Source organism: Myodes glareolus, chromosome 7 (assembly GCF_982192425.1).
Source record: "Myodes glareolus chromosome 7, mMyoGla1.1, whole genome shotgun sequence".
NCBI classification, from domain to species: Eukaryota; Metazoa; Chordata; class Mammalia; order Rodentia; family Cricetidae; genus Myodes; species Myodes glareolus.
In genome coordinates this window covers 3,205,988-3,226,628 of record NC_142032.1, presented here as the reverse complement: position 1 = coordinate 3,226,628, position 20,641 = coordinate 3,205,988, and the positions used below count along the sequence as shown (strand labels likewise).

Here is a 20,641-nt window from a genome sequence, read left to right as displayed (position 1 = left end):
GGTCTCTTGTCACCACAAGCCCACCCCGGTAAGTAACAGGCTTGACTTGGCTGCCAGAGACACATTCTCAAGAAGACAGAGGCCCGCCACCCCAAAGCACATAGCCAACAGAAGGGCAACAGGGGGCAGGGAAACTTACCTTGCTGGAAGACATCTGAGGGTGTGAGAAAAAAATAGAGAGGGAAGGAAAGAGAGAAAGAGAAAAATATTAATAACAGTGAAGAAGAAAGTCTTCTCGCATATATTGGCTTTGCTAAATATTCTCCATACAGTACTCTCTTGAACACCAAGCTCAGATCACAGGTGGAGACCACCTTGGTCTAAACCATGTCTCGATTCTTATGAACTCTGGCTTACTGTCCCTTAAACCTCCACACGGACAGTGTGATTGGAAACACCCGTCATGCGTGTCCTAAGGCTGATGGACTTAGAACAACGTTGGCAAGTAAGACGCAGGACAGTTGGGGGCTGTCGACATCCAGCCATCACCATTACAGTAGCCTTACAAAACAGGCTCTGTAATCACGCTTATGTTATAGCTAGAGAAACCGAGTCTCCAGAGGGCAAGACAGCACACTCAAGGCCGCAATATAGGTACTTTGGATAAAACCCAACCCTGCATGACACTGAAGATTCTCTCAAGCTCTAAAAAGCTATCTGATTGAAGATTCAACCAAGCTCTAAAAAGCTATCTGATTGGTTGAAGATTCAACCAAGCTCTAAAAAGCTATCTGATTGGTTGAAGACAACACCTCACAAAAACATACGCAGATATGGGCCTGGGAATTCAGAGTCATACTTAAATCATATAAACAAAGTATGTATACATTCTCCACTTTATAACCCCATGTCCACACAGTAAACCCTAGGCCAGCATCTGCTAGAAAGTGACAAAGTATTCATGCTTTTGTGAGTTTTCTTTCAACCAATGTCTGAGAGCCTGGTATGGACCAAGGACTTGGTTTCTAGTAACCACAGTACAGGACACCAACACGCTGTCACCAGTATCCCCCCAGCAGGACCTCCAGGGACAAGCGTGTTTTCACCGTTAAGTCGAGTATACATGGATAGCGAAGCACCATTTTTTCTAAGTGTAGCCTCTTTGCTCAACAGTTTATTTTTTAATCTGATGTTGGTGAGTTTTTAACTTACTTGAGGGGTGAGAAATTAGGAATCAAGACCGGTGTTTTCCTCCACTTTTTGTAGTGGCCATAGGTACCTGTGCAAAGTACTTTTCTTCTATGACTACAGGAGCATGGCTGCCCAATCACCAATGATGTTTCTCACCTGCTCACGCCTTTTAATTTGGTGTCTTCAAGACACACGCGTGTCACCCAGACAGGAGATAGTACCTGTTCTGCCTGCAGGGCTCCAGAAAGGAAGTTCAAAAGAAAGATACTTCTAGAAGATAGTTTGAGAACCTACAGAAACATCCAACCTGCATTCCATGAGCAAACTGTACTACTTACTGAACTCTAATCCAACCAAACACCTAAAGATGTAAGAGAAATATAGAGAGAAGATCATCGAAGTATTGTTGGCAATGGGAAAAATACTGGATGCTGCCCACAGTCCACAGAGAAGCAAAGCTACGATCTACACATAGCTTTCTGTGCAGTGACTTGAATGACTGAGAGGATTGGTGAGATGGGTTAGGCAAACCTCTGGTCATGCAAGACCGACAACCCAAGCGTCTGCCCCAGAAACCGTGTAAAACCTAAAGGGAAGAAAGGACTCCTCAAATTTGTTGTTTGGTCTCTAGAGAGATGTCATAATGTATCATGCCCACCTCCCCACATAAACCCCCAAAAAAGAGTTTTGGTTTTTTCTTTTTTTTTAATTGGTAAAGACTTTGGTTGACTTCAAATGAACATATTGGATGCTCTATGATGACCCATGAATGCATCTATGTGCGCATGTGCATGGTTGCCTTAAGAGAGGCTTGTGACAATGGCCACAAAATATTGCTTGTCTCTGGGAGTTGGAATTGGAGTTTTTAAATCTTCTGTGAGTTTTTATACATTTGGGAAGGGGTTCGAGATAGGGTTTCCCTGTAGCTATGGAGTATGTCCTGGAACTCGCTCTGTAGACCAGGCTGCCTTGAAATCACAGAGATCCACCTGTCTCTGCCTCCCGAGTGTTGGGATTAAAGGCGTGCGCCACCACCGTTCAGCTCATTATTTAAAACCTTTAGCAATGAGCATACTATATTTGTAATCTCAGCTTACAACTAAACTTATCTTCATTAAAGGCTAAGTAAGAACTACATTGTCAGCATCAACTTTACATTAGTGCCACCTGACACCAGCTCCCATGGGGTCATAAGAGCCATGAATAGTTCAAGACACTTTCCTGACACATTAACGAATCAGAACACCTTAGGCTGCAGAGTTCATTCCACTCAGACACGTGCTCCAATTTTATTAATTAAACCTTTTCTCTGACGATTTCACACACATATCTATCGCAATCTAATTACCCTCACTCCCCCCTCTCTTCTGTCTCTCCCACCCACCAATCCCGCCTCCTCCTTCCGTGTCCCCTTTGAGAGACGCTCATCAGGACACAAGCTCTCAAAGTCGCTCTGGCTTGTCTGAGAAACTCTTACAAGTTCCCCATTCCCTGGCGGCATGAGCCTTCTCCCGACTCAGAGCAAAGCCATGTGGAATGTGGATGGGCTGCATCAGAGGCACCAACTGACTCTGCTCTCGGCCCATTCTCTCAGCGGGCTCTGCATCTCCAGAGTCACCCAACCACAGACTGAAGATACGTCTTTTAAAAAACCTGTGTTAAACATGGACAAACATGTTTTCTCATTATTACGTTCTAGGTAATAAGAAATACATTATCAAAGTTATTGATACAGCCCTTACTACATTAGATTTTAGAAGAAATCCAGAGGTGATGTGAAGTATACAGAAAAGAAGTATACAGTTTTATAGCTGACAAGCACACACTGTGCCATCCTCAAGGGACCTGAGAACCAGTAAGTTCTAGCAGGCACAAACCTCTCCTGCACACATCACACAGTATCCTCTAGCCTTGGCAATTCATCTTCAGTACAAATGCTGGCCCAGCAGTGAGATGTCACTGCCTAGGGACTGAGGAGAGGGCTGTGGGCAGCTCCTGAAATGCACCAGTCTATACAAACTATCCTCCTGGACCCCACAGCCAGATGCCTACTCTCTGACCAAGCTTGCTCTCCTGATGGAAGCCTCCTACTCATCCTTCAAAGGTCACAGCCCCTGTGAAGCGTGTCCCCACAGAGAGGGAACTCACTGTTTCCACCTGTGTTCCTAGAGGAACCCGTGCATGTTGCAGTTATAGTTCAGGTTATAATTAGCTATTTACGTAGACTGTGCTCTCCTGAGGATAAGCGCAATGGACCTTAAACGCCTACCCAGCTCTAGACTGCCTGGCACTGTGTTACCACTGAGAGGGAAGGGAAAGGGGGCTTTCTCGCACCATTCCCTTATCATACAGGTGAAGTTCTGGATAAAAGAAAAATCCTTCCTAAGGTCACACGTGGAGTTCAAGGCTGAGCCAGGCCTACAGGAGACTCATTTAACCTTAATGAAGTTAAAATGCTCATCTAGATTATTAGCAAAGCAGAAATTAGACATTTATCATTCCCCTTTAATGAATACAGACAAAAATCTTCAACCTTGAAAACATCAGGGAAATGAGATTAGTCTCTCAAATACAGATCCAGTCTCAACCCCAGTCTCGACATCCGTCCAGAATCCTCAACCTCCTCTTTGTGATTTTGACAAGGAACACTTCTTTCAAACCTCAGAACCAACTTGAGTCATTGGAAAGCATCAGCCATTGCGGAGAAGGGAACCCAGGCCTGATTTGTGGTCTTATTCCTCCCAATCCTACTGTGTGTTGCCCATCTGTACAGACACATGAACACAAGATGCTCCTTAGCTCTTCCACCCCCGAAGTCCGCCTAATGTTCATGTGCCTATCTGAGGCTGCTGTCTTTTCAAACTTTCCAGTGGTATTTTCATCTTCGCTTCCCACTCACACGTAAATCCGAGTAAACACTAATGCAGATACTACACTGTGCTGGTTTTGAAGTTATACTCGACATTTATGTCTTCCGGATCTGGGGCATAAATCTCCTCCTTCTCTGTAGTAATGGTTCACACACCTTCTCTCCCAGACGCAAACGGCCACCCAAGTTCAAGCTGGCATGGTCTGTAGATGGAAGCGTGCAAGTCGGTGAGCAGAAAGAGGACACCTGACACTTTCCATGTGTTCTAGTTACATCTTACACTCCACCGCACACCGCACACGCATGTTCCAAAGTTTACCGTACCATTCCCCGCTCTAACATTTGGGTGCACGGCCACTTCTCCAAAGCCATCCCCTGTGGTCACTCCTAAAGATCAAAGCGCCGGAATGTGAGTACGGTCTAACAAACACAGAGGAGAATTTCTCAGGAGATGACCTGCCCCTCTGACCTCCCACTTCCTTGCTACAGACCCAGAGGCATATTCTAACACCACTCCACAGAAGGGGGAAGGCAGAGTTCACTCAGTGATTTAAGCCACGGAAAGTCACTCTGAGGCTAAGACGCTGCCGTATTTCCCGCCCTCCCAGGATTCAGAATCACACAAGTGCAGAGCAGGGAGCTGCCAGTGACCGCGACCCCAGCCACAACTAGGTTGAGTCCAAAGGACACCAGGGACACCGATGCGGGGGAAAGCAACTCCTCAGACAAAGCTCTGCTCAGACTCACTTCCCCAGGGAGTAAATCTCAATCCCCATCACTCATGTGGACAAAGAAGGCCTGTTTCCCAGCCCCTTGCCCCGACCCATCCCCCAGTCCTCCAGCCCCTGTAGTCCTTCTGGTCCTGGAGACAGATGAAAGGCCATGTGTGAGATGACCATTCAGACGTGGGAAAAAATAAGAAGGAAGAGCCCCAGATCTACCATTTTTAACCAGATGGAAGACCAAGAATGTGTGCCCCTCCCCCACTGCTATGGAGCTCTGTAATGCTGAGACCTCCAGAGACCTGGGTCATAAAAAGACTAGATTATCTATTATTATTAATAAGTTATGGCAATTAGGCGGGATGATTCCTAAACGTGGCTGATGAGAAATTTTCTTGAGTACTGCTCGTCCACACAGCTAGTGTTTACCTCTATTAAAAATGATTTAACTACACTCCGGGTGAACCCCTGTCTTGCGCCTGGATTAATAATTAGCAGTGCACAGAGCTGTGCGGGTTAAGTGAGTCGGATGTCCTTTATTTATCTATCGCTTTGTTTTTATGAGGAGAAGCGGACGGCAGTCTTATTGTCCATTGGGTTTGCTAGGAATAATTTACTATTTCAATCCACAGTCCCTGACTACAGGTAGAGAAACCTCATCACTACTCCGTATCACACTTGCGACCCCCCACACCACAGCATTCCAGATCTGCCCCAACAGAGAGCGCATGCATGCCGCTGCTGCTGCTCAGCCTGGGGAGGCGCAGTTATGACCTCCCCAACAATGTGATTAAATTATAGATGAGGGCCGTTTAGTTTCTTGAAAATGCTATGCACTTAACTCCCATTTAAGGAGTCTCACCTGTCTTACAAGTTCTCCTGTGGTTTGAGCTACTGAGAGAAAATCCTTTTTCAAGTCAAGGGCTTTTACAGTAAAGCACTATAAATTTTACTTGCACCCAACTAACCAGGGCTGAGGAAGGGATCTAGAGAGCAGCTGGAGTGAGCCGCTTCCTTGAAAGGACTCACACTGGCCATTAACCAGCATCACGTTCCGTATCAGTGGTGCTGTCTCCATCACTGAGTCCCCAAGCCCAGTCACCTCCACACAGGGGTCAAGGGGTAATCACAACCCAGCCCGAATTCTACAACTTCCAATCAGTACACGTGAAATGCATTCTTTTCTGCACTGAAAAATAGGTCCTGCTCATGCGTCCTCTCTTACTGAGGACAAGCCCTCTGTTTTTAATTATGTTTCATTTCAAGATGTGTATGCAATTTTTACTTGATAAATAATTCCAAGTGTTGGTGTGTGTACATGTATGAACCTGCATGTATGTTCATGTGTGTGGAAGCTGGAGATCGATGTTAGCTGACTGGCCAATGCGCCTCAAAGACCCACCTGTCTCTATCTCCAGCACCAGGCTATAGGTGAGTGTTTCTATGTCTGTCTGGCTTTATAGATTGTACCCTTGCGACCCGAAGTCAGGTCCTCAGGTTGGTGGGGCGAGCACTTCACCAACAGAGCCATCTTCCCAGCCCACCATTCTGCCAGTCCTCTGAGGTCCAGTTGTCACATTTGGGTGTTCTTCCCAAAGAAGATGGAATGACATACCAGCGTCACCGTGACGGTAGCCGCTACCTCCAGACAACCCAGAATCAGGACTTAGCCTCTTAACAGGTAGAAAGTCAGAATAATTGCTCAACCTCCTGTATCCTGTGTTCTGATCTATAAAATGGAAAGGTGACCATTTTACTCATCACAGGAATCAAGTTGGATGCTTCAACCACCACATACATGTGGACACGATAGTCAGTCAAGACTCAGGCAAGCTCTGCCGGAACCACCTTCCTAGCCCGCTCCAGTTAGTTGCTACGTTCATTCAGTCTTGATTTTCTCATCTATAAGGACAATAAAACCCATCTGTCAGAATTCCTGTGAGGGTTCAGGGTCTCTCACACATAAAACTTCCAGCACTTGTAAGTCGGTCCATGGTGTGCATTTCACAAGCGGAAGCAATGTTATTGTTACTATAAGCAGAACAGACCAATAAGATGGAAATCTGAGGTTCAAAACTCAAAGCAGGTCCCAGATCTGACCATGCGGTCATGGACAGATTTCACACCTCCCTGTGCCTTGATCCTCTCTGAATGGCAACATTCTATTAACAATGTTCTTAACGCTGAAAACCAGCCAGAAGGACTTGATGCCGAGAGCAGTTGCTGGTTTTTATGAAACACCGCCAACCGTCATGGAGACTGAAGTGATGCATGTGCGTGAGGACACCTGGGAGGCGTCAAGTCTTCTGTGCAGCACAGCTGCATTACTCGAGGTATCCTGACTACCGGCTTAGAGACTTCTGGGACAAGCGTATCACTCTAGAAAGAGCATGACGAAAATTCACTATCTTGCCACTCTCTAGCTACATGCTACTAAGAAACCTCAAAGGGGTTTCCAAATATTATCTCATGAATATTACCTTATGAATGACTTATTTGGGAACCTTGAAATGTGGGTTTCAATGGCATCCAACCTTCAAATGCCAGCGTAGGAAGAATGAACAGGTCTCAGAGATTAAAGAACTCCAGGGCTGGGCCCTTGTTTCCCGTATCCTCTGACTTTGCCTACCTCTTCTGGCCCTGCCATTACTAAAGACGCCCATTTAAGGGGCTCCCAATGGAGACACACTTTCTACGGACTAAAGGTCAAAGAGACTGCATGGGAAAGCTGGAAGAATTAGCCTGAGGAAACAGTTTTGGTCCTTAATTAAATGAACCAAAGTTTGAGCATAACAGGGCACTTAAACAGGGTCCCTTCCTGCCTGGGTGCAGGTCTGCCACACTGGAGCTCTGCCAGCGACACCGTCTCCTCAGAGGCTCTCCTTGCCCTCGGTGGCACCACAGGGCTGTGATTAGCTGTAAGTGTCTCCAAAGCCAGACAGCTCAGGCAGCCCCATGCCACACAGCTAGTACCCCAAAGCCTCCCACTTCCTTCTGGCAAACACAATTAGTTCAAATTGTACAGAGCCCACGTGAGCCTAGGCAAAAGCTTAAGGGACTATCTCGAAGGTCCTGGATGCCCCAAGCTAGCCCCATCCTTTGGTGCTAAAAGTCTCTTTGCCTTCCTCACCTGTCTTGTTTCAGATCTGTTCCTGTCTTGTTTCAGATCTAGGCCCAGGAAAGCTTTGGCATGTTTTCTTCCCTCCTGCACCTCCCTCATCTTTCATCATATTAGAAATTAAGAACATTATGTTGCCTGTCACTGGGCTCTGTCTGAAAGCACTTGGTGCTCAGTAAATGTCTTTTATTTGTAAGTAAGAAAACACACACGTGCGCATGCACACGTGCATACACAGACATACACGCATCCCAATCCTGAAATAGTCTCCAGTTACATATTTGAGAGAATGTGCTGCCAGCATCAATCTCCGACCTTACACTTGAAAGCCGCCAGCCTACACCGACTTGGGGCTGGCAGTACAGGGACAGGGAGTAGATGTCCCTAACATTTTACGACATTCCCTCCCTGGTATATCTCACTCCTACCACTGAGGTAGAAAGCTCTTAACTACTGAAAGAACATAAAAAATAGATTTAGGAATAATACCTTTTATGATTGCATTCTGTACACTGTGAAAGTTATGTCCAAGTCTGCTGGTCCTTTACGGCTGATCAAGTAGAGCAGTGTGGCTTTCTAGCTAACCGCACAGTTTATACCCGGTGAAAATATTTTCAACTGAATTACTTTCTGAGTAATTATAAAAAAGCTAATCGAGGCTTAATGAATTCATGTACAAATACTTCAGACTTTGCGTTAAAATTTCTATGATATGAGAGTGTATTCAACTCAATCTCTCTAGCAACCAATGGTTTCCTTTGAAAAGAACAGCACTCATGACTTTCTCTGCCTTCTTTTGAACCTGCTGAGAAACCCTATGAAGCTACGCTAATAGACCAAACAAAGGAGGAAGTTGAAAATGACATCATTCTAATTTCCTAAACTTATGTAATTCAGTATTAAGAGCCACAAAGTATTTTTACTAAGTATCTGCATGTGCCAAGAGCTGAGGAGGTGCCCTGTGTTAGAGCATAAATCACACCACAGTTCTGATTTGCAGATAATGGATAAGAAGCCTTATATTGTCAGATCTCCAGCCACAGTCGTTTTCCTGAGACCCAATCCAAACTCTAGGCGAAGCCACTGCGTTCTCTGGGATTCATTTCCTCTGCCTGCACTAGGCGCAGGCTAAGGTCGCTTCCAGGTCTAAAACATGGTGGTTTTATGCTTGAAATTACACACATTACACTGGATGAGCTCTTGTTGTGTGCAGCGTATTCGTCATCTTATCTAAGCAAAATTACATTCGAAGGGAAAAAAAATCACTCCCTGCAATTCACGTACATCCACAAACACATCCATAATGCAGCCTATGATTCTGCATTTATCCCAAGATATTATCTCCACGGTAAAGTATTTTTCCCATTACAGATGAATTATAAGCCATCTGAAACCTATAAGGTTATAGTGGCTCATGGCATCAATTTCTGATGCCCCCCCCAACACCCGCCCAACATACACTTCCTGAAGCATTCTCTTTGGTCTGTTTTCAAGCCAACTGATTAATTTCATCACAGACGTATTGCTCCGGCAGGTCTGAGAGATCCAGGCTTTCATCAGATTGGTTACCCAGCCTCTTACATTCAAAGTAGGCATTTACAAATGTCCAGGAGAAGAAATCGCTCTCCCTGCTAGGTGATCATTACCAGGATGGACAACTTTAAAGCAAACAGAAGACAGGGACCATCATCATTATTTTGATGGCCTGGCACAAATTACCTCCAGGAGAGCTCCCAGGAGCCGGAGACAATTAAAGTCGGAGTTCTGAGAAGACGCCCCCAGCAGTCACCATGAAGCAGGCCCAAAGACTCACAGAGACCTGGAGACACAGCACAATCTAGGCTGGGCTCCATCCCGGGTCATGGCAGCTTCTAGCCTGCCTCTGATCTAAATCAATCTGGATAAACTTGGGCAATTTGTTGAAGCTCAATGGGTGTTTTAAAGGGGACTTAAGAAGAAACTACCAGTAATCTGGGGCCAAAGAGATACATACTCCTGCAATCCCACAGCTGGGGGGCGGGGGGCTCATGTGGTAAAGGGCTTCAAGACCTGAGAACGTGTCCAGCACCTGTGTAAAACGCTGGGTACAAGGCACACGCATGTAACCCATGACTGGGGATACACAGATAGGTGGATCCCTAAGACTTGCTGGACAGTAACCATTCTAGCTAAATTGGTTAGTTCCAGGTTCAGTAAATGAAGCTGTCCCAAAACCCAAGCCAGGCGGTGGGTGGCACACAGCATTAATCCCAGCACTAGGGAGGCAGAGGCAGGTGGATCTCTGTAAATCTGAGTCAACCTGGTCTACACAATGAGTTCCAGGACGGCCAAGGCTACACAGAGACCCCGTCTTCAAAAACAAAAACAAAAAACAAGCAAACAAAAAAACCAGAATGGAGAAGAGTTGAAGTTGGCCTCCTTACGCATGCCCACGCAAACACATGCAAATGCAAAGGAGAAATACATGCAAGCTACTCCAGCTTCTAAATTCCAAACAGACACTGCACTGAGACCCTACATTGGGCCCCTCTGTGCTGCACCCCCAGGTCACGTGCACATCAGTCTCCTGTGCACTCAGGTACACCCACCATTCTTCTTTCTGTCTGATGGAGCTGAAAATACACCACCTGGAATACAATCATCAGAGTTCCAAAGCCCATAGTAAAATAGCTCGACCTAGGTGCGTATTAATGTTAGTAATAGTATGTTTCCAGAGCTTTCCATGCACCTGGTGCTATTTTAAGTTCTTTATGTAGACAGACAATGCTCTCAATCACTCTACAAGAGAGCTGTTATGACACTTGCCTCCCAGAAATGGAAACACAGCACCCCTCTCCCCAAGGGTAAACTAAAGCTGTCAAAGGTCAGAAGGATGAAAGTCAGCCAGGATTCAAGTTTGAAGAAATCTGGTTTCAGAGGCCAAACTTGTTCACTTTGATACACTGTCTCTTGTGAATGCTACCTGGTAGCCATGCAGAAGGAAGGGCAAACAAGTAACGGAGTCTCTTACTTTCTTTCCCGTTGTCATGATGCCTGGAGATTAGGTCCCTATGTGAAGACCTAGCAAGCTACAGGCATACAGAAGGTATTCCAAACACTCAGGTAGCACACTCTCAGGAGGCCTGGGTAGCTGATCAGCCTCTCTCCACGGTCTCATATCAAGGGTGTGTGTGTCCAAAGTACATGTGAAGCTGGTCTCTTCTATAGTGAAATGGGCCTCACAGAGGTGACGGTAAGCAAAGAGCTGAAGACATTTCGCCAATCACCTTTGCAGCAGTGAATGAACCATAAACCTGAGAGGACTCATCCGTATGCAGCCGGAGTGGTTACCACAGCGTGCACCCCACTAAGTGCCCTTTTAAGAAAAAAGGAAGTTCATTTGGCAGTTTAAGGTTCTTCTAAATCTGTGAGCTATTATTCACTGACCACACACAAATCATAAAGCGTAAATGTCATTTTCACGATGGATTTGTATAGCTGGCTTGCCAGCAGCTCACAAAGGAAGAATTCTAACGTATCACAAAGCCTAAAGCGCTTAAGTCATGCTATATATATTTTAGCATGGTGGTTGGCACAGAGGTCCTCTTCCCAGACCAGGCTGTGATAAAGTACCACCATGGAAACAGAACAGACTGTCAGACACCTTGTCCTTCAACTTCTCAGCCTCCAGAATCTCTGAGAAGACACACCTCTCTTCTTCATAATCTGCCCGGAGTGCTAGCGTTTGTCACCTGCACACAAACCTCGGCATGCCTAAAATAGCGACTCCCCAATGAGGAATTGCTTCTGCTTGATCAGCCTGTGCCACATCTGTGGGCATTTCCTTACTGCTGGTTGATGAGGGAACTCTAGCCTAATATGAGTGGTACCATAATGGGAAAGTGGGTCTGGGAAGTGTAAGGGAAACCAGGGCAAACAAACCTGGAAGCAGGAGCCTCCAGGGTCTCCTTTCAGTTCCTGCCTTGGGTTCCCTGGATGATGAACAGTAACCAGCAAGGTAAGATAAACCTTCTTCCTCCTAAAGTTGCTTTAGGCCACAGTGTTGATTTCACCAACAGAAAGGAATCTAAGAAAGATCCAGGATCAGGTGTTTTTGTTATAATAACACCAAACAATAAGACATGTGGCCAAAATTAAAAAAGACAGAACGAATGTTTGAAGTTATTATTTGTATACTGCAAATAATAAAAAAATATGCTAGAATCACTTTGGAAAAACAGTGTGGGAGGTTCTCAAATTGTTAAACACATACAAGTTTTCATATAATCCACAATTCCACTCCTAGGTATGCTGTCGAGGAGCGGCCTCGACAAAAATACTTCTTATCAGGGTAGGAGCGTGGGAATTGAAGAAATACAAGTATAGAATATGGAGGCGCATAAAAATAGTAAGACAAAAAACATAGAAAGTATCGGGAGGCTTTTCCAGTGATTACTAAAATCCTGAAATTCACCTGCATTTATTTTTCCAGAGTTTTTATACCCAAGGTAAACTGGGGGAGAAGGGAGCAATAGACTTTATTAACATGATACAAATGGGCAACTCACACAGTAAACTCTGAGATATCAAATCATTAGCGTTCTGTCCTTTAGGTAACTAGGGTGCTCTAAGTCACTTAGCTGAAGACTACCCTTCCTTAGGTGACCTCATAGTTACAAAGAAACAGAAGTTCATTTGCATATCCTGATCACGCCTAAGGATAGTACTGAGCCATCTTAACTTCAAAAGAGCCAGGCAACCACCTCCTGAGTTAGAAGGTGCAATTAAGCCTGTTAGTCTCCAAAACTCTCTGACCCTCAGACAAGGAGTGAAGGGGCCTGCATTTTCAGGCATCCATAGTATATGCCCTAAAGAAATGAACATATGATCTTGGAAGATGGCTTGTGGATAAAATACCTGTTACACTCATTTGAAGACAGAGTTTGGATCCTTAGAATCCACACAAAAGCCTGGCAGGTGTGGTGGCCATCTGTGACCCCAGCACTCTGCTGGGGAGGCACACACAGCGTAGCTCTGGGACAGGACGGATGGCTAGACTAACCCACGTCGGAGATCTTTCCTCTATCAATAAAGTGCGGTGATCGAGGAAAGCACCCAACGTCAACTTTTGGCCTCCACACTCACATACACACACGTCACACTCACACACATGCAAACAGACATACACACATCACACTAACACATAAATGAAAAACATTGAAAATATACCCGCACACACACTCACTTCAGCATTACTCTTAACAACCACGAAAGTATAAACCATTCAATGAATATGGAAGTAAAATACAGCACATTTGTATGGTAGAACATGATTCAGCAATACATGAAATGCTAACATGAGATATGACAAAAATGAGCCCTGAAGTCATTATACTATGTGAAGGAAGCCAGTCACACAGGACCATAAGTTATGAATACACGGATAAATGAAATACATTAATCCACTTATAGCAAATGTCCATACCACATAAGTATAGAGACAGAAAGAAGGATTAATGGATGCTGGGGAAAGGAGTCACTAGGTTGTGATCAATTTCTGTTTGAAGTAGCAAGCACATTCTAAAATGGACTGCATGGTGGATATGCAAGTCTGGGAACAGACTAAAGCCCTCTGACCTGCATGCTTTATGTGGGGAAAATGAAATGTCTGCGAATCACATCCAAGTAAAGTTGTCTTAGAAAATGAATTCATTTCTATGACTAGTAACAACAAAGGCTGCCTCTTCCAAGTTACAACTGCACCCCAGTCCTCTGGCCAAGGGACACATTTAAAGAAACAGATGCAGGAGCCTTGACATCATGATGGGCACCAAACAAGTCATGTCCAGATGAAAGACTGTATTCTCTCTCTCCAAAGGGTCACTGGAACCTCTTGATCCTTGGACTGCCCAATATGGCAGCCTGAAGGTGCATGTGACTTCCCAGCATGAGGAAAACAGTGAGTCACACAGCAACATGTTTTCAGGAAACAGACTTCAATGACTTTCCTCAGAAAATAAAGAGCAGAGGGATAGTTCATGAATAATTGCTTATTTTCAATTATATCCTCCAATATGTTCAACGAATTGGGTAAAACATTCGCATTAAAATTAATTTCACCTGTGTTTCTTCAACTTTAACACACGAGAACTCTTTATAAAGTACTTACACGCATGGCTCGTACTATGTTCCTACTGGATGCTGGCCTCCTACTCTTTGAAGTATTTGGAGATCTAGTGCTCATTTCTAATAAAGGAGTAAGTCATTGAAACTCGCCCGATGTTCAGTGTTGTTAGATTATTTTATTCAGACTTCTAAATGGTAATTAACTTTGAAGTCCACTCAACAGTTATAAAACGGCCGCCGCTCCGCAATTATGGAGGCACAAACAGTTCCTTGTCTGCTCCTCGCTGCCAAGTGGCTCCCCAGACAAGGGGGGAGATGTTCACCGTGGCCTTTAAAATATTGGCATGCCCTGGTCTACAAAGCACAAATGGTCCCCGAATAAGACTGACCCAGGAAACTTTGCCTGAACTCCTTAACATTCGTGATCAAAGGGTCGCCTTTTTAGAAACTATGAAAGCTCCCAGATGACACAACAGACCTCCATTCACAGAAAGGAAGCTGCTTCCCAAAGACATTCATCTCGGAGGGGCCGCTGTGCATGTCATCTGGATGGACATCCCATATGTACGGGGCGGCCTTTTGCTTCTTTGCAATACTCTTTGATCCACAAGTCTGAGGCAATGAGAATATGGCCAAACTATGAGTCAGGGGGAAGATAGTAACAGTGGCCTCGTTCAAATATTACTTTAAAAATCCAGAGGTACGGCTGTACCCAAGAGAAGAAAGGTAAGCAGAGGATCCTAGAGACGGAGATGCTATCACGGTAGCGGAGCCAAGACCATATCAACTTCTCCAAGTGCTTGTTTTTTTGTTGTTTTGTTTAGTTTGAGACAAAGTTTCACGTAGCCCAGATTGGCCTCAAACTCTTTGTGTCTCAGAGGATGACCATGAATTCCTGGTGATGGCCCATGTCTTTAATCCCAGCACTTGGGAGGGAGACATAGGCAGTTCAAGCCCAGCCTCATCTACAGAGCAAGTTCCAGGACAGGCTCTAAAGCTACACAGAGAAACCCTGTCTCAAAAAATAGACAAACAAAAAGGCTCAGAAAGTAACTCATAAGCCTCAGGAAATCTCTGAAACTTATGAGATTCACAGACTCCTTACAAAAACAAACAAACAAACAAAACAAAACAAAAAACCATTTTTAGTGCCAGCAAGTAGTGGAGAAATCCAGGGTTCCAGCTCTCACAACTCAACGATGCTGTGGTGAGCTTTGGGTGGAGCAGCTACCTTTAAGTCACCCCCAATCTGGACTTTGGTGGGATGGACACGTTTGTCTGTTTATTCATTCCCTTTCTGAAATGAGCTACCTATCTTTTATTCATCTTTCCCGAAAGTGATACCATGCAACACTCTAACTATAAATAAAAGCTGCCTGAAGATCTGAGAATAAAACAGCCCCACTGCTCAGCCGTATAGAGCAGGTTATGCTAACACACACGTTTAATCATAGTAGCCACAATGACACATACCTTTAATCCCAGTAACCACATTAGTTGCCACAGAAATTGGGTGATGCATGCCTTTAATCCCAACCCTAGAGAAGAATATAAATCGGGGTGAGACAGCTCTCACACAATCTCATTTTGAGGCTTTCTGGAGGCAGATTCACCATTTTCAGACTGAGGATGAGGTAAGAGCCAGTGGCTGACTGTTTAGCTTTTCAGATCTTCAGACTGAACCCCAGTTTCTTTCTCTGAGATTTTATTAATCATGCTTTATTTAATCATGCTTCAACACTCCACTTCCACAGTGCTGAGATGACAGGCGTGAAACTCTACTCTTGGTTTACACACCTTTGCCTGAACTGTCTGTACTGGGCAAGCACTCTATCAACTGAGCTATATCCTCAGCCCAACTGCTTCCTTTTTCCCAGTGCCCAAAGGCCTGTGTCACATGACTCTGTCACTCTATCTGGCTGGAGTTAAGGAAGAAGATATGCAGGTACCACCACATGGTCAAAAGCACAGTCCTGAATGAGGCACAGCAAATGCCCTTAATAAGCACAGAATTCTGCTATCTGGCTCACAATCCCCACCCCTGCTGTGCACTATGGGAGCAGAAGGTTAGAGCAATGCCTCTTAAAGATACAAGAACCAGAATCCTACCTCTTCAAGCAAGCCTGTCCTGGATGGACTCATACCCAGAATCCTTGGACAGCTAAGTCTTAATTGTCTGCACTCAGCGCACTGAGCAAAGAGAGAGCAAATATTGCAGGGACTTTTAACGTCTTCTGAGAATGCAATGGATCCAGGTGGGAAATGCAGACTCAATTCCATCTCCTGTTCCATTAGGCCATTTCCTGTATGTGTGGAGAAATGGGAGGGTAGCAGGTGCCACACCTGTTCTAGCACCCTGGATGGGCCATCCACGACACTCTGGCAAGGTGTACCCAGAGAGGCGTACACCACTAGCTTCTGCCTCCTAGATCATTCCTCTGAGCCCACTGAATTGTTTAGGAAAGCGTACTATAAAGAACAAAGCTCATTTCTGGAGCCAGTTTTGTGGCTTGAAATGTCTTCAAATTACAGCCGTTGTTACAAAATGTACCTTGGAGTTCGAAAGAACTGGCTGTAACGTGGCTATTTCTAGATGGACCTTTTCAGGCCCGATAATCAAAGCCTTCATTTTCCACTCTCCTCCCACCACCCCCATTATCCACCAGGCATGGTAGTCGGCAAGCCGTTGGCTGCCTTAGAATGCCCTGGGTGGTATAGTTTGATATGAGGGACTATCTCTGTGGGACACCAAAAATCTGGAGTCCTCTGATAAAGAGATTTAAAGGCGTCTATCTCCCAGCTAGGGACTCCGAGGAAGCCAGCCAGAATAGACAGCTCCAGAGGACAGCAAGGGACCCAACCCTTTCTGCCTCTGACTACAGAACATAGAAGAACGGCTTCCAATGGCCCAAGTGAGCTGGAGCTGTGAGGTTGGTGTAGAACGCTTGCCTACAATACACAAGGCTCTGTGTTCAGTCCTTCCCCGGTCTCCTCGTTCTCCCAACCCCCATCCTGAAGCATACTTGAAACATGCCTGTTAGTCACACTATGCTACGACAAATGCTCAAAAGAGCAAGAACTTTTAGAAGCCATCTGAGCTTTTTCTTTTGGCTCTGTGGCCTCCTTTCTCCAACGTCAAGGTCAGAGACGGCATCTCTGTGACCTGCCTTTCCATCTAGGAAAGACTCTCTAGGGACAGTCTCGACTGCGATGGATTCACACAGTTAAGGTGACCAGTATTTATTTATTCTCATCTCTCATGTCTCACGCGCCTCTCTTCCCCCTTTCTCTCCTCTACAACTTTTGCATTTGCATGCATAAACCTGGCCTTACACGCTGGCCAAGAAGTTACAAGTGTGGTTAGATTGAGGATGCTAATTAGGGGAGCTATTCTGGAGTATGCAAGTGGACCACTGCAGTGGCTGGCCCTGACAACTTGATGGATCTAGAACCGAAGAGGAGACGAGCCACTGGGCATGTCTATAAGGGAGTTCTAGATCCTGTTAACTGCAGTGGGAAGGGCCTATCCTAAATGTAGGTGGCATCGTTCATTCTACAATCTGCATATGAAGAAAATGCTGCTGAGTTCCAGCGTTCGTCTTGGGCTTCCTGACTATGGGTCAGGGTGGCCAGCTGCCTCCCGCTCAGGCACCATGATAGACTGTCCCTTTGAATTGAGTGAAATTAAATCCTCCCTTCCCTTACTACTGCTGTGTGTATCTTATCACAGCAATGAGAATAAATAGCAATAGTCACCTTAACTACGTGCTCTTAGCCACTGAGTCATCTCTCCAACCTTAATAGTGGTCTGCCTCATCTGACACAAAGACTTCATGGGACTATTCAGGGCCATTTGAACTTTATTTTCGTTTAAAAAAAATACTCAGATATACACTTAAGATTCATTAAATAAAAAGCAAACATTTTCTGGCGGGAAAGCAAAGCATTAATAATTGATCTGAAAGCTGATTATTAAAATGGCGGTGAGTTCAGAAGAGAGCAGGGGGATCCTGCAGGAAGGTGCCCACCAAGTTCAAGATGTTTCCTTCCAACTCCTTGAAAGGCAGTAATGGTGCGAGAGAATTGTCTGTAATCTGTCAATCATTTATTTTAATAAAACACTAATTGGCCAGGCAGGAAGTATAGGTGGGTCAACCAGACAGGAAGTAGAGGCGGGGCAATGAGAACAGGAGAAGGCTAAGAAGGAGGAAGCCCTTTCCTCCATTCCTTCCCAGACCACAGAGAAACAAGATGTAACCTGCCCCGCTGGAAAAGGTACTGAGCCAAGTGATGAGAATAATCACATAGATGAGAATAATGGGTTAATATAAGCTATAAGAGTTAACAAGAAGCCTGAGCTAATGGGCCACTCAGTTTATAATCTTATGGAGTCCTGGGTGTGATTTTCTTTGGGGCCTGCCAGCTGTGGGGTACTGGGCGGGACAGATACACCACCAAGCCGGCCCTCATGTTACAGATGGCGCCCATCAGCCTGTGCTTCCAGTCCCAGAAAGTTCGCGAGCTCTGTGACATGAATCAAGTCAAACTTGGTGAGCATCGGTTTCTCTACTCCTTAAGTGATCAGATGGCTGAGTTCTTAGCCAAGTCTCGGGCACCTCTACCATGGCGGCTTGCTTCATGTCATTGAAGGTACGGAGCTAAGTCTTTCTCTGGTGACTTGAACTCATTGTGGATTCAGATTATGTAACTGATAGCGTCTTTTTCACGTGCGTGCTAGAGAGGTGCAGGGCAGAGCGCTGGCTGCTACAGACAATGCTCTGCCTCTTCTGCTTTTCAGAAGCGTTTCCTTTCCCCCTTCCCAAACGCCAGACCTTTCTTTTTCATCTTACCTGAAAACATCTGCCAGCCTTTTCCCAGCTCACCTGCTTAGTGAAGAAAGATAATCTGTTGTAATACACCCATAAATTTAAATTCTAACTACAGGATAAAAGCTAATGCCCCGTGACAGGCTCTACTTCACGTTCCCACATCTAAATTAGGGCCTTGGCACACCAGTTTATAGAAAACTCATTCTACGGAGTTGTGAATCAACTCCATTTCCCCCGCAAACAGGACTATTCTAGGAAATTGTCCTCATGAAATGGGCCTGTCCATGCTGGAGGAACAGACATTATTACCGAAATCAAACTGGCGGCCTCAAGCGGAGGGGACGAGAAGAGAGGAGAGATATAACCTTTCCAGTCCTTGCAGAACAACCTACTCTTTTTTCGCTAGCAGAGAACCTGACCATTCAAGGCCAGAAAAAGACTCCCCTTGAGGTCAAACAATCCCAACCAAGGTGGCTAGACTCCAGGTTGTACTAAAATAAACAGGTTAAAAATTAAACATACTTCATACTGTTCAGAACCCTCCCAGCAAGTATACACTATGGAGTGAAGGGTTGGAAGACCTCCAGAAACTTGTCTTAAATGGCTGTTGATTGATTTAAAGAGATAAGTATATTAGTGCCTTGGCTTCTCTTTAAATATACCCCATTAGAACAAATTCATTTATTATAAATATCAAGGCATTGTGTTGAAATTTTCATAGCCTAAGTAAAAGTAAATTCCCCGCCGTTTTTTTTTTTAAAGCCTTTTGTGACACGTAAGTGGTTCTTTAAAAAGGAAGAGAAAGAAAAAGAAAATCCTGGTGTTCAATGATGATAAATGTTTGTCTGCTTTTGCAAAAAAAACCCCACAAAACAAAACAAACAAACAAACAAAAAACAACTCCAGAAGAGAAAGCTATTACATGGTAATTAAACAGCATATTCAGCATAGATATGGGAAATGGGAGAATCAAATTGCTTTCAGAGCTTCTTCTGGAGTTTCCTGAAGTGGAATGTATTATTAACCATTAACCTTCCTCAAAGGTGTTAAAAAGGGTTCGGAGTGCACTATGTCGTGACCTCCAAGCCCAGGGTTCCAAAGCGTCAGGTCTTTCCAGGGTCCCTTCCAGTGCTGGCAGCAGGGAAGCCCAGGGTGCTGCTGGAGACCCTTCATGGAAGCTACCTATGGGTTTCTTCTGACCTTTAATTAAGAACGATTTGTTAGTTCCAGTCAAAGACTAAGCTACTCTAAGTTAATGTGTGAATCAAGATTCTAGCCACCTTCTGGTCAGGTCTTTACTATTATTTCCAATCTCTCTCTCTCTCTCTCTCTCTCTCTCTCTCTCTGTGTGTGTGTGTGTGTGTGTGTGTGTGTGTGTGACATGTACCTATACATGTTACAGGTACGCAGGAGGAGCAATGAATGTGTGCGGACCAGAGACCAACGCTGTCTTCCCCAACTACTAAAGCTCTCTCACTGCACAGGAGCCGAGGATTCAGCTGGACTGGCTGGTCTGTGAGTTCAGGACCCGCCTGTGCCTGCTCACCACTGCAGGGCTAGGATTTGATACAGGCTATCCGGTATCAACTTTTACAGCAGTGCTGGGGATCTGAACTCAGGCTCTCAGTAAGTGTAGCAAGCACTTCACCGTCTTAGCCATCTTCCCAACCCAGCGTGACGACTTTTGAGTCAATGAACTTTTTGAGCACATACAGAGATATGTCAGTACGACAGAAGAGATAGAGATTCCCTGCCTAAGGTATTCCCCAAGACTAATTCAGAAAAGAGAGATTCCCAGCCTAAGGTATTCCCCAAGACTAATTCCCAACATCCTAGAACAAACCAGGTATTGCCTCCTCCATGCAGA

The 20,641-nt window shown here is 45.1% G+C and overlaps 1 protein-coding gene across 6 annotated transcripts in view; it reads right to left on the bottom strand.

Annotated features, from left to right (window-relative positions):
* Gfra1 (GDNF family receptor alpha 1) overlaps window positions 1-20,641 on the bottom strand; it is a 225,658-nt gene that overhangs the window by 160,553 nt on the left and 44,464 nt on the right. For 5 of the 6 annotated variants that reach the window (XM_085694166.2, XM_085694164.2, XM_085694163.2 and 2 more), the window contains exon 5: window positions 140-154. The exons of the other annotated variant lie outside the window; for it this stretch is intronic. In XM_085694166.2, coding sequence (XP_085550292.1) covers window positions 140-154 — 15 coding nt within the window. The remainder of the gene's footprint in view (window positions 1-139; window positions 155-20,641) is intronic. 6 annotated transcript variants of the gene reach the window in all.